This window comes from Anolis carolinensis, chromosome 1 (genome assembly GCF_035594765.1).
Source record: "Anolis carolinensis isolate JA03-04 chromosome 1, rAnoCar3.1.pri, whole genome shotgun sequence".
In the NCBI taxonomy this organism is placed as follows: domain Eukaryota; kingdom Metazoa; phylum Chordata; class Lepidosauria; order Squamata; family Dactyloidae; genus Anolis; species Anolis carolinensis.
The window spans coordinates 58,061,442-58,075,405 of NC_085841.1; the positions used below are offsets into that span (position 1 = coordinate 58,061,442).

Genomic DNA, 13,964 nt, shown 5'->3' on the forward strand with positions numbered 1-13,964 from the left:
CACATTATCAAGGCTAAGTCATTTTATAGCCTTTCAGGTTTTGGACCCACTATGATAATCTTACAAAAGAGTTGTGGACAAAAAAGTACTGAAAAAAGTAAACATCAAGAAATTATGAAATTTAGAAAACTAGAGTACTTTGGCCATATAATGAAAAATCAATAATAGTGATTACTATAGTTCATTATTCAAAGTACAATAAATGGAAAAAGAAGTGTAGAGTGAAGAATGTATTGCCTGAAAATCACTTCAAGGGAATGTTCTGGATGAAATGCAGTATCTTCGTTTAGAATGGCTACATCAACAGAAAATATAGCCAAAATATGACAGGAGAAGAGTGGGAAGAAGAAAAGGTAAAATTACAAGTCACAATGGACACTAATAAAACTTGGATAAAGTATTTCCCATAAGGCTAAGTGGAGAATGGCTAGTGGTTTAGGGACTCAGAAACTGGAACTGTTGGGAGTCCTCTGTCCTGGATTGAGTGCACAATGGAAGTGTCAAAATTGCCAGCCCAGGCTATACATTGCTCTGGCTGTGTATTTATTAAACACAACATCACTTTGGTGAGGTCACATTGTGTCTGCACTTCAGCTTCCTTATCAGTAAATTGGGAACACTTACCAATGAAGAGATGGTTTTTGTAAGGTTAGGGTATTGTTTGTATAGCCCTTGGAGATGCTTATCTCAAGAGTGCCTGAGCAAAGAGGACTGCTGTACCTATGCTTCCATCACTAGTGCAGAAAGTGGGGGGAGATTGCTGTAAGGGATTATTAGAGGCACCAAAGGTCAATGGCTTTATTTCAGCTAGCATGACTTTTCAAATCCTGCTTAAAAACAAGTCATTCGTTGTTCACACCACTGTTGTGTTTATGGAGGGCAGAGGGTAATAACTGCAACAAAGATTTTAAACCAGTTCAGATTCCACACATAAAGGATTTAAATATCCTTATATAAATGAGTGGAGATAGTTCTTTGTTTTTACTTTATATGGCTTTAAACCCAGAGGCAATGGTGCAATGCTTTTCTGGATGCGTCACTAATTTTCTTATTTATATTTATTTAAAACATTTATTTCCTGCCTTTTGACAAGGCCACCATCAGATTTCAAACAGTAAAGCAAATTAGAAGAAAACATCATTCAAATAAGGAAATATAAGAAACAAAAAGTCTACCCCTAATCCCCAAACATGGTAAAGTCACAGATTAGGCAATAGAAATAGCAAAATCAATAGGAGATGGAAAGGACACCGAGAAAAATCTGAAACAACTTCACACCAACATTAGTTCATATAACTACATTAGTCAGAAGTGCCAAAAACAAAAGAAGGGAAATATTTCTCAATTAATCCCTCTGGGGAAATTCCACTTGTTTCTATTAGGCAGTCACAAAAAGAAAAGAGTGTGTCTTCTCTGTCTACTTCTCTGGGAAGACACTATACTCTTACTAATGCAGTCTAGCAATGCATTGGCTTTTTTAGCTGCTGCATCACACTGTAAACTCATATTCAGCTTGTGGTTCACCAAAAACTCCTAGATCACTCTCATATGTACTGTTTTCAAACCAGGTGCATCCATTGTATATCTGTGCAATTTATTTATTTTTTGCCTAAGTGTAGTGATGTGCATTTTCCCTGTCGATGCTCATTCTGTTAGTTTTGACCCAGCTCTGTTAGAGTCATTTGAGATTCTGACTAGTTGACTACTTCCCAATACACCTAATCATAGCATTATCTAGCCCACATTTGACTAGTTTCTTTGTGAGAACATCATGGGGGACTCTGTCAAAAATGTTACTGAAATCAAGATATGCTAGATCCACAGCATTCCCTTCATCTACTGTGCTTGTAACTCTATAAAAAAATATTTGTCTGACATGACATGTATTTGAGAAACCGATGTTGACTTTTAGTGATCACAGCATTCTTTTTTAAGTAATTACAGACATATTTCCTGGTATTGGTATCAGCTGACTGGGGGTGGTAGTAGTGGTAATTGTTTAGGCCCTCTCTCCCTTTTTGAATAGGGGGCAACATTCACCCTCCTCTGGTTTCTGGAACTCCTCCTCTTCATTAACAAGCTTTGTCACATGGTTGCCGAAAAAGGCTCACCTCGCTTCACCGCCCTGCATCATCTGGCTCCTGCAGCTGTTGATCCCATGGGGGGAAGCATGGAGCATGTGGCCTGCCCTGGTTTTTCTTGCTTTTTCTGAATTTTGGGTTGTAATGTATGTTATTATTTATTGTATTGTTAAATTGTGTTATGATATGTTGTTTTATATTCTGTCATATTGTATGGTTTTGGGCATGGCCCCATGTAAGCCGCCCCGAGTCCCCGTTGGGGAGATGGTGGCGGGGTATAAATAAAGTTTTACAGTAGAGTCTCACTTATCCAACACTTGCTTATCCAACATTCTGGATTATCCAACGCATTTTTGTAGTCAATGTTTTCAATACTTCATGATATTTTGGTGCTAAATTCGTAAATACAGTAATTACTACATAGCATTACTGCATATTGAACTACATTTTCTGTCAAATTTGTTGTATAACATGATGTTTTGGTGCTTAATTTGTAAAATCATAACCTAATTTGATGTTTAATAGGCTTTTCCTTAATGCCTCCTTATTATCCAACATATTCGCTTATCCAACATTCTGCCGGCCCGTTTATGTTGGATAAGTGATAAGTGATACAATTTTATCTTGTAAATCGCCTAGGGCATCTTGGATGGAGGGCGATTAATAAGTAATTAAATGATGATGATGATGATGATGATAATGATAAGTGAGACTCTACTGTATTATTATTATTATTATTATTATTATTATTATTATTATTATTGTTATTATTATTATTTCCCCCATTAAAGTAAATGCCAACACAGGAAGCCGCCTCAAGCGGTTGCTTCAAGGGTCAGATTGTTGTTGCCAAGGAAAGCCAGGCTAGCTCCATCTTTGAATCTACCTTGGAAGCCACCTCTCCACAAAAGTCAAAATTGACACTGTAATACAACACTGCCTGAGTTCTGCAAATGCAGCATTTTTCTGAATAAAGCAGAGAGTGTTTGAGGATCAGGACAGCCGTAGGAATACCAAGGTGCTTGTTTATAAAGCTATTGTCCTCCCAACCCTGTTATATGCCTGAAAAAGTGGACCGTCTACTGGCGTCACACTCAACTTATGGAATGATTCCATCAGTGTTGCCTCTGAAAAATCCTTCAAAACTCTTGGGAAGACTGGCGGAAAAATGTCAGCATGCTAGAAGAAGCAAAGACCACTAGCACTGAAGTGTTGCTCCTACGCCATCAACTCCATCCGACTGGCCATGTTGTCTGAATGCCCGATCACTGTCTCCCATAGCAGTTACTATAGTCCCAAATCAAGAATGGAAAATGGTATGTTGGTGAACAGGTAAAGAGATTTAAAGATGAGGTTAAATCTAACCTTAAAAACTGTGGCATAGACACTGAGAACAGGGAAGCCATGGCCCTTGTGTGCTCTAATTGGAGGTCAGCTGTGACCAGTAGTGCTGCGGAATTCAAAGAGGCTTGAATGGAGGATGGAAGGGAGAAACATGCCAAGAGGAAGGTGCGTCAAGCCAACCCTGACTGGATCCACCTTCCACCTGGAAACCGATGACCTCACTGTGGAAGAATATGCGGGTCAAGAATGGGACTCTACAGTCACCTACGTATCCATTGCCAAGACACTACACTTGGAAGGCCATCATACTCGGACAACAAGGGATCACCTAAATAAGTAAATAAGTATCTTTAACATCATTCCATCCATGGGCAATTTTTTTTATTTAGGCATGGTTTAGCATTTAAAGATTACTTGATTTGTGAATGTGGGTTTATTTTTCATGTATTTTAAATTTATGTGCTATCATGTTTCAAATAGAATGTCTATTTTATAGTTAGGGGTGCCTTTATATCTGTAACTGAACAGCTATAACAATAACAAATCAATAGCAAATGTATTCACATCAAGTAAAAGACATGCTTTCCCTGTTCAAGGGAGAAACTAAATTTTTCATTTCATTTATTATTTTCCAATTTCTCTTAAAATGAAGATTCAATTAAGAAATGACATGAAACAAGATATAAGTGATTATTAGGAGATTAGACCTAGTTAAGTGAATTGGATGGACCAATGAAGTGCGTGATTAATTTTCAGAATTGTTTTATTCAAGGGATTGCTTTGTTTCTAGATCTTAATTGATTTTGACATGTACTCCAGGGAAAATTTGTGAGCTGTCTGTGTAGCTTGTTAGGTTTCTGACACCTTTCTTAACTTCTTTGGCCTCTTTAAATATAAATGAGTCTTCTTATTAAGTAGTTTGCTCCAGAGTGTAAAGGCCCAAACACTTATATGATTGCAAAGGAGACACCTTTAAAAACACTCTATCTTTAACCATTGCTATCACCCCAAAACATGAAATGTTGACATTGGTGAGGACTAGCACACTTGCTTTATATGAAGAAGATCATAGATTCATTCTCTGGCATATCTTACTTTATGTGGGTGTGTCTCAAGTGGTATGAATGGGATCATTACTTATCTAAAATGCAAATTATGATTTATAATTCCCAACATTCTTTTGTCTCCTCCTCTGAACAAAATGTGTTTTCTTCTTTACCATGCCAAGTATTTTGCAGGTTCTCAGGTAGGTAGCAATGAGACTCCAAACTGGAAAGTGCCAGGACCTTTTCCTATTGCACTTTATCAATATTGTTCAGAAAGTAATATAATTGTTTGAGATTGGCTGAAGACATTCCGTATCACTTCAGCCTTAATGCCAGGCTGGAGCCTTCCTCATCTGCCTGTGTAAGCTAGATAAACACAGATCTGTGTGTTTCTTCTCATCTTGGAATACTTACTAGGAGATGTTAGACTATGCCCTTCTTATGAGCTAAACATTGAACTTTTCTTTTTGCTCATGTGCCAGAAATCCATTTCTTGAATAAACACTTCGCACATTGACACTCTTAAAGTTACTAAATATGATAAATAAATAAAAGAGTATACAACCTTTCAGAAACTATTAAACATCTCACTTCTGACAAATGAACAGCCAGACACTTTATGGAATCTCTAGGTCAGACATACCATTTCCTTTGTCTTCACTATGTCTGAAAGATTAATTTTCCATTTTAGCATTTCTGCTAAACAACTGGACATTTAGGTCGTACTGTTCTCAAACTATTTATTTGGGGCTCTCTTCAAAATTTAATTTTGTAAAACATTCCTCCCTCCCTGAGTTTTAAAATGTCACAGAGTGGTTGCATATTCAACTATTTCCCATATCAAACAGTGAATCTGCATTCAGTGAAACTCCATGACATGTAATCATGAGACAGACACTTTGTGGCACAAAGTCACTTCAAAAAGAAAAATCTAACCACATTAATCACATTAATTGTGCTCTAGCTAATCCATCACTGCAGCTAGCAGTCACTCACTTGTCTATTCACCCAATACATTGCTATTTTACCCATGATTAGCAGAATGTAACTAATCTCTTATTTATTTAGTTTAGTGAAGCACTGATTCTCACCCTTTGCTAAAACATGTGTGTTTAGCACTGAAACATTTCAGTAGATGCATTCGAAATAAAAATTTCATACTATATATTCTTTAAGAGGGAAAGCAACTGGACCAAATGTTTTAGCACACTAAATGTATTCAGCATTTTCAGTGATCTGTAAAGTAAAAAATGCAGGCCTGTATGTTCTTATTGACTAGTTAGACCTTGGCTCTAAAATTAAACATCAAAGATGCCGAAAGTATATCCATACAAGGGAAGCCAAAGACAGGAATAATCTTTTCAAGTAAGTAGGTACCTTAATGTACATATCACTTGAAGAGGATTCTTATCAACAGAAGTTTGTGCTAGTTTTTTTTTCTTTTGCTTTAAATGGCCACAACATTCTTTACTATTTTTATTGTCTGGAATGGTCTTCAATAGTATGTTTTCTTTAAAAAGCTGCAAAGGAGATGGCTAGAGATCAAAAGACAAACTCTGGAAACAACTGAGCGGAATCCAAAGTACATCAACATTAATTACAAAAAACGTTTGTGTATCATTTTGAAAGAAAATATTCTAGTGGCCATATTGTCTGTCTGTCTGTCTCTGTCTCTCTCACACTCACTCCCTCACCCATCTTTTGAAGTGATATTATACACAACAAAAACTGGGGGAAGTTTCCAGAGTTATGTGGTCCAGTGTCACCACTATTACAACAACATCTAATTCATTTTTTTCTCCTCATGGAAATCCAGTGAATCTGTTGCAGTTCTCAATGAGTGCCTGCTTTTAGTAATAGATTGGATAGAAATGGAAAAAAAAAAAATGAAACTTGATCCAGAGAAAACAGTGACCTTCCTAGTCAGCTGAAAGGGACTATCCAAAACTAGGAGACATGAAACCAACCTCTGTAGGATTGGGTTGCATTTTCCCTGAAGAAGCAGACATATTTTGAATTCAGATCTGAACCTGCATGTCCAGCCTTCTGCAATGGTCACGGGTCCATTTGCAAAGTTAAAAACTCATGCTTCAGCTACTCCTGAGAGTATCTGACCTGACCATGATGACACATGACTCATTCACATCCCATTTGGATTATTCACATCCCATATGTAATGTTCTCTGCTCTAGGTAGGCCTTTGAAAACTACCCAGAAACTTCAACTGCTACAAAACTATTGACGCACTAGATTACAGGGATCGTACAGATGCATTTGGCATTGATTTGTTTCTGGACAGAATCGAAAATGCTGGTTATAACCTGACTGATTAATTTGATAATTAATTGATTGATAATTGAATGATCATCAGTAATTATTCAGTAATTAATTAATAATTATTGATTAATTGTAAATATGTAGCCTAGATATATTGTTGGCTAAAATAGGTAGGGGGTTGTCCCTGGTCACCAAATGTAAATAATATTTAATATTAGATATAGATTCAAGTGATCCCTTTTCCTTAACTGCCTCTCCTCTACTGGGTGTCAAAACTAAATCTCCCTCAAAAAGTTATTCTTTCCTTTGAAGGTGACCCTCTTGCTGCTTTCTATCCATAACCTAATCAATCAACTTGCTGTCTTCTGTCTGCTGGCCTCTGTTGGTCACCTGTCTTCTGATCTCTCTTCACTCTTTGTTGCACCTTTTATTCCCCGTTGTCTTCTCCCGCTCTCATTTGCTGTCTTTCACCCGCCAATCCTCATAGCCTCTTCTGCGCCGTTGTCTCTCATTCTCACCACCTTGTCCGCACAGTTGCCTTCTTTTCACTCTGATTTCACCTTGTCCGCACCGTTATCTTCTCCCGTTCTAAGTCCAGTTTGCCGCTGCACCTCGTTCTCCACTAATTTACCGCTCCTGAATTCAGTCTTCAATTCCCCGTCTTAGTTATGGACCATTGTTGTTCTATAAACTTTACATTTCACATAGACTGTAGATCTATAGTTTATGGGCCTCTATCGATGTCCCTCTATCTCACATATTCCTTTCTCTATTGTTCCTTCCCCTTCCTGTTTCCTGTCTCATTGCTCTGCATTGTTTGGAGCCGGCACAAGCCTGCACAGTTTGTCTTCTATTTGTTTAAAGAAAGGAGGAGGATAGACACAACAATCTCGTAGCCAAGGTCAGTGGAAGTTCTGAATATCTGTATTAGAGAATTCAAAATGTCGGCTCCATCCCTCCTTCTTCCCTTTTTCCTCTTTTCTCCTTTAAAAGATGCAGTCTGCTTTCATTCATACATATTAATGTTTAAGAGGCATGGTCCTTTTTTAATATTTAAGAGGCCTGGGTTAATATAAGATCCCATCCACTTTTACTCCTTTTTTTCTTCCAATCTTTATGTAGTCTTTCAGCACTTTAGCTTCCAAATCGTGGAGGGGTATTGAACCAATAAAGGAGAGTCAATTTGTTTGAACTACTCACTCGTATGAAGCGTCTTCTTTTTGATAATGGAAAGTGGATGGGTGGGCAGTCAGATGGACAAAGTCTGAATCGCACCCCTCGCGGTCCGCTTGCCTGTGGGAAGCCTATTGCTGGATCCATGGACCTTTACCCTTGAGGGGCGAGGGGCTCTAAGACCATTGGCAGACCCTTTGAGTTTAGCTGTCTATCAGACTTAAAAATTCTGTCTGATAGAGGTAGCCTTCAGGCTCTATCCGACCACTTGGGTGGTAGCATCCTGGGAGCTTCAGGGCACCCGTCCTGCCTCCATAGCATCCACCCGGAAGTCCATAATGTCATTGGAAATCCTGCTAAATGAGATTAGACAAGACTCCAGACTCAGGGGTCTAAAGATAAAGAGTGAAGAATTCAAGATTAGAGCCTCTGCCGATGACGTGATTTGTATTATTAGCAACCCACTAGATAGCATAAAAAATTGGATTGAAAAAGTAGAAGAATATGGTAAAGTTGCAGGTCTAAAACTAAATAAAAGGAAATCGATGGCCTTAACCAAAAATATGACAAAAGAGTAAAAGGAAGAATTATCCAAACTTATCGGTCTTCAGGTGGTTGATAAAATCCAATATTTAGGTCCAACAATAACAGGTAAAAATTCCCAATTGATGAAAAATAATTATGAACAAAAATGGAAGGAAGTGAAAAAGGACTTGGACAATTGGAAAAATTTGAAGTTGTCTCTTCTTGGCAGAATTTCAATTATGAATGTGTTACCCAAACTGCTCTACTTATTCCAATTTCTCCCAATTATAAGGAATCTAAGCACAGTCATGCTGGCCACATGACCTTGGAGGTGTCTACGGACAACGCTGGCTCTTCGGCTTAGAAATGGAGATGAGCACCAACCCCCAGAGTCAGACATGACTGGACTTAACATCAGGGGAAAACCTTTTTACCTTACCTTAAGCACTTTTAATATTTGGTATAAAGACATTTCTAAATTCATATGGCAAAACAAAAAGCCTAGAATAAATCGGACGAATTTAATAGATGATAAAAAAGAGGTGGTTTTGGCCTACCGGACTTATGACTGTACTATGAAGCTGTGGGCCTAAGTTGGATTAGAGAATGGACAACTCTAAAAAGGTGAAGCATTTTGACCTTGGAGGGATTTGACTTACGGAAGGGTTGGCATGCCTATACATGGTATGATAAGTCAAAGATAGAAAGAAGTTTTTCTAACCATTTTATCTGAGCCGGCCTGATAAAATTTGGGATAGGTATAAATCTAAATTTTATACGCAAACCCCTTTATGGGTATCTCCTTTGGAATCATTCCAAAGGAGAGAACTGGGATGGCGAACTTGGCCTACTTATGATGATCTGCTAATAAAACAAAAAGGAAAATTTAAATTAAAAGAGGAAAAAGACATTAAAATTATGTTCCCGAAATGCTCCTGGTTCCACTATAGACAGGTGTATGACCTTTTCAGGAAAGACAAAGAGTCAGGTTTCGCAGACAGAAATGGCTTCTGGGACGATGTAATGAAGAGCGATCAAAAATTAATTACAAAATTATATAAAAAATTACTAGAGTGGGCAACAGCAAAAGAGCAGATAAAGGAGTGCATGGTGAAATGGGCCCAGAATGTGGGACACCAGATTCAATTAAAAAGTTGGGTGAAGGTTTGGAATCAGGGCCTTAGATATACTTATGCATATGACATGCGAGAGAACTGGTTAAAACTTCAATACAGGTGGTTTATTACCCCTTATAAAATCTCTAAATGTTATAAGAACACATCTGACAAATGTTGGAAGTGCGAGCAACAGACTGGCACTTTTTTTCACTTATGGTGGACTTGTCCAAAAGTCCAACTCTATTGGAAAAACATAAATGAAGCCATACAAACAATTTTAAAGATAAAAATTAAAAGAGAACCCGAGTATTTCTTATTTGGAATGTTGGACATTGAATATGATAAAAATAAAGAGATCCTATTTAACTATTCGGTTATCACAGCAAGAATAACATATGCCAGGTTGTGGAGACAAAAGGAGATTCCAAATAAGGAGGAATGGCTGAACAAAGACATGGAGGTAATGAACATGGACAGGCTCACATATTAGTTATCTCCAAGCCAAGGTTTACCAAAGAAAGAAACTAACTGGAACCTGGTAAAGGACTATCTAAAACAAATGAAATTTGATCCTATCTGCTGTACAGACACAATCTTAGAGACTGATGAGGACGAAGGGGATGTGGTGATTTACCTATTTTTACGAACACTTAATTTTTTTTTATGATGAACCAGTTAAAGCCAGATGGAAGTCAACAATTTTATTTTATTTTATTCATTTTTTATTTTTTTATTTTTTTATTTTGTCATTTTTTAATTTTTAAGATCTTTTTTCTTTATCATATATTTTATATACATTTTTCTCTCTTTTTCTTCTTTTATCTTATTTCCTACTTTCTATTAACAATAAGTGTTCTCCCACTTTTGATGTGAAAATTCTATCACTTGCAAACATATACTTCTTTCTTTTCTTCTCGTTTATCTTCAAATATAAAATTTCTAATAATTTTTTTAAAAAAGAAAGAAAATGCTGGTTATAACCTATAAAATCTTGTACCATCCTTCCCAATCTATCCAATACACTGTAGATTCCGATATGAAGCTGTTTGGGCTCTAGGTTCTTCAGGGGTATCTTTTCTCTTAGCCTCAACATCTTAGCAAGAATGTTTGGTGGAATCATAGAAGGTGCCCATTTTGGTGGCTGCTCCCAAGTTTGGTTGTCGTTAGAAAAGAAAACATTTCTATCCCGACAGGCTTTTGGGAAATGGGCATAGATTTATCTTTCACTTTTTAATGATATATTTGAAATAATTGGCATTCTGTAGAAAGTTCGCTCTCATTTTTTAAAATAATGAATCTTTATATGTTTGAACTTTTGTTGCACAAGGTTTTTGTCTATATTTGTTTAATTTTTGTGTATTGCCCAAATTCCAGTTTTGAGAAAAAAGATGGGTGATAAGTTAAATCAGAAATGTTGCTCTTTTTGCCATTATCCTTATTGTTGTTATTCATTGGTTTTACAGTTTACCATGTATTACTGACTGAATCAAAGATTCATATTGCATTTAATAATCTAGGTAAATGTGAGATTGCCTCAGATAATGATGGACAGCAGAAATAAAGACAAAGAGAATGAAACAAAGAATATGAATAATCAAGTACTGCAAATTGAGATTCAGTACCTCTGAGAAAGGAAAACAGTCATATTTTCTGTGGGAACAATTCAAAAAGGCTGACAAAATATCTGAATATGAAATCACTTAAGGTAAGTAAAGGTAAAGGTTTTCCCCTGACATTGAGTCTAGTCATGTCCACTCTGAGGGTTGGTGCTCACCTCATTTCTAATCCGAAGAGCCGGCATTGTCCGTAGACACCTGCAAAGTAATGTGGCCGGCAAGACTACATGGAGCGCCATTACCTTCCCATCGGAGCAGTACCTATTGATCTACTCACATTCACATGTTTTCAAACTGCTATGTTGGCAGAAGCTGGGGCTAATAGCAGGAGCTCACCCTGCTCCCTGAATTCAAACCACCAATCTTTCGGTCAGCAAGTTCAGCAGCTCAACAGTTTAACCAACTGCACCACCAGGGGCTCCCAAGGGAGAAACACAATAAAAACCAGCATGGCGTAGTCATTTGAGTGTTGGGCTACAACTTTGAAAATCTGCATTCAGTTACCGCTCAGCATTGGAAACCCACTGGGTGACCTTGAGTAAGTCAAACAGTTTCAGCCACAGAAAACCCTGTAATAGGTTTGCTTTAGAGTCACCATAAGTTGGAAATGACTTGAGGGGACACAACAACAACAACAACAATAACAACAACAATCACAATAGAACAACTTTTTAAAAAGTTATTATGTGGAATGTGGCTCCTCTGCATCTTCTCATGGTGGATAGAAGGCATCTATATTTTGAAATGGTCAGTGATTTCCAATGGTGCATTTATTCTATCTTTCACAACTACAGTAGAGTCTCACTTATCCAACACTCACTTATCCAACATTCTGGATTATCGAACGCATTTTTGTAGTCAATGTTTTCAAAACATCGTGATATTTTGGTGCTAAATTCGTAAATACAGTAATTACTACATAGCATTCCTGCGTATTGAACTACCTTTTCTGTCAAATTTGTTGTATAACATGATGTTTTGGTGCTTAATTTGTAAAATCATAACCTAATTTGATGTTTAATAGGCTTTTCCTTAATCCCTCCTTATTATCCAACATATTCACTTATCCAACGTTCTACCGGCCCGTTTATGTTGGATAAGTGAGACTCTACTGTACTATGTTTTAACCTTCTCCCTAACAACTTGTAGAAGAGTGAGATAATATAGAGACAACATATTATTTTCTAATTCATTGCTCACACAGGCTATAAATATGTAACACTTATGGAACATGCAAGCTAAACCAGATTCCATTCAAAGTAATTAATGAGTCATTAGTAATCTAGTAGACAGATTTATAAAAAGGACGACTAGCATTCTAAGTTATTTATAAAAGCATGTCCTCTTGTGCTTCCGAGAATTCAACAAAAGTACAATTAAAAATTGGCAAGCAAATGTGTCATTTCCATTATATATGGAAAAATGAATTTTAAGGAAAAAATAATTTTCCACTGCTATTATAACCAGTTCTTCAAGTAAGCCACAATGTTAAGGAAATTGCAAAAAAAGAGAAAAAAAGAAACTGGAAATTGTGTAAGAAAAAAACAAAGTCTTCAAAAGCTCAGACCCTATTAAGGCTTACATTAGATTGCAATGGCTTCATTACAAAATTAATTGAACACATTAAAGCAATGTTGAAGTATGCACATAATTAATAGGTTAATAACATCTTTTCTTTCTTCCTTTTATATACAGTGTGAAATTGAAAAAAATACAAAAGCGTTACGTGCATCTGTTTTCAGTCTAGGGAAGAAGACTCACAAGGTTATGCAAAGTCCTGGCTGATTTATTTTACTCTTCTTTGAAGTATTGCGTTAATTTCAGGAAGAACTAATTTTTTTAGGTTTAATAAGTATACTATTTATTTCCAAAGTTTATTCAGAAATCTCAAATGAACTGCAATAAAAAGTAATTTTCCCTCACTTCTGACACAAGAACAGCTTTGAGCACATTGATTAGAAAGACCTATATTATATTTATTTGACTCACCTTTTATGTGTTTCTGCTAGGGATTTCTCTTCCATTTCATGGTCAATTTTAGCTAGACAATAATAGAAAAAACAACATTATACACAACAATGAATGTGTCTTTGACCACATTATGTACTAGCGTTCACATTGTACCATTCGGAAAAATATTGTATGTTGATTTTTCAGTGAGAACTGAAATTACGTACTTGGGCTTAATGTGAAAATTATAAAATACCTACTGAAGCACGAAAAACAAATGAATCCATAGTAGGGGAGCACCTTTACTGAAGCACCAAGAAGTGGAAATCTTCACAATAAATATGAATAATGTTTTCAAAGTAAACACTTTTTATAACACTTTGGGAGCTTTCCTTGCCCATGACATTACATCTCAACTTTTCTTTTGTTTCAGTATACCTGTTCTCATGTTATCACATTTGTTAGACACAGAAACCAACAATTCCTAGCCCCATCTATTCCTCACTTGAGCACAATCAATTATTTCTCTTGCTAATATCTGGAACTGCTATGAAGAACTGGAAAGGGATAGTGGAGAATAGTAATGCTGAGTGATCTGATGCTCAAAAATGTGGTGATCAATTCTAGAATAGGTTATCTACTTTTGCTATGTACAGGCAGTCCCTGAGTTATAAATGTCTGACTTACAAATGACGAACAGTTAAGAATGAGGGTGAGACATGAGAGAAATCTACCCCTAGGAAGGAAAATTCACTCCTGAAAGATTTATCATGGGAAAAGGGTGTCTCCAGTGAAGCTTTCTCACCAACACTTGTTTCCACTACAATACTTTTT

The 13,964-nt window shown here is 36.7% G+C and overlaps 1 protein-coding gene across 2 annotated transcripts in view; it reads right to left on the bottom strand.

Annotated features, from left to right (window-relative positions):
- Positions 1–13,964, bottom strand: part of fmn2 (formin 2) — a 242,202-nt gene that overhangs the window by 34,679 nt on the left and 193,559 nt on the right. For both annotated transcript variants that reach the window (XM_062975121.1, XM_062975120.1), the window contains exon 16: positions 13,170–13,221. In XM_062975121.1, the coding sequence (XP_062831191.1) occupies positions 13,170–13,221 (52 nt within the window). The remainder of the gene's footprint in view (positions 1–13,169; positions 13,222–13,964) is intronic.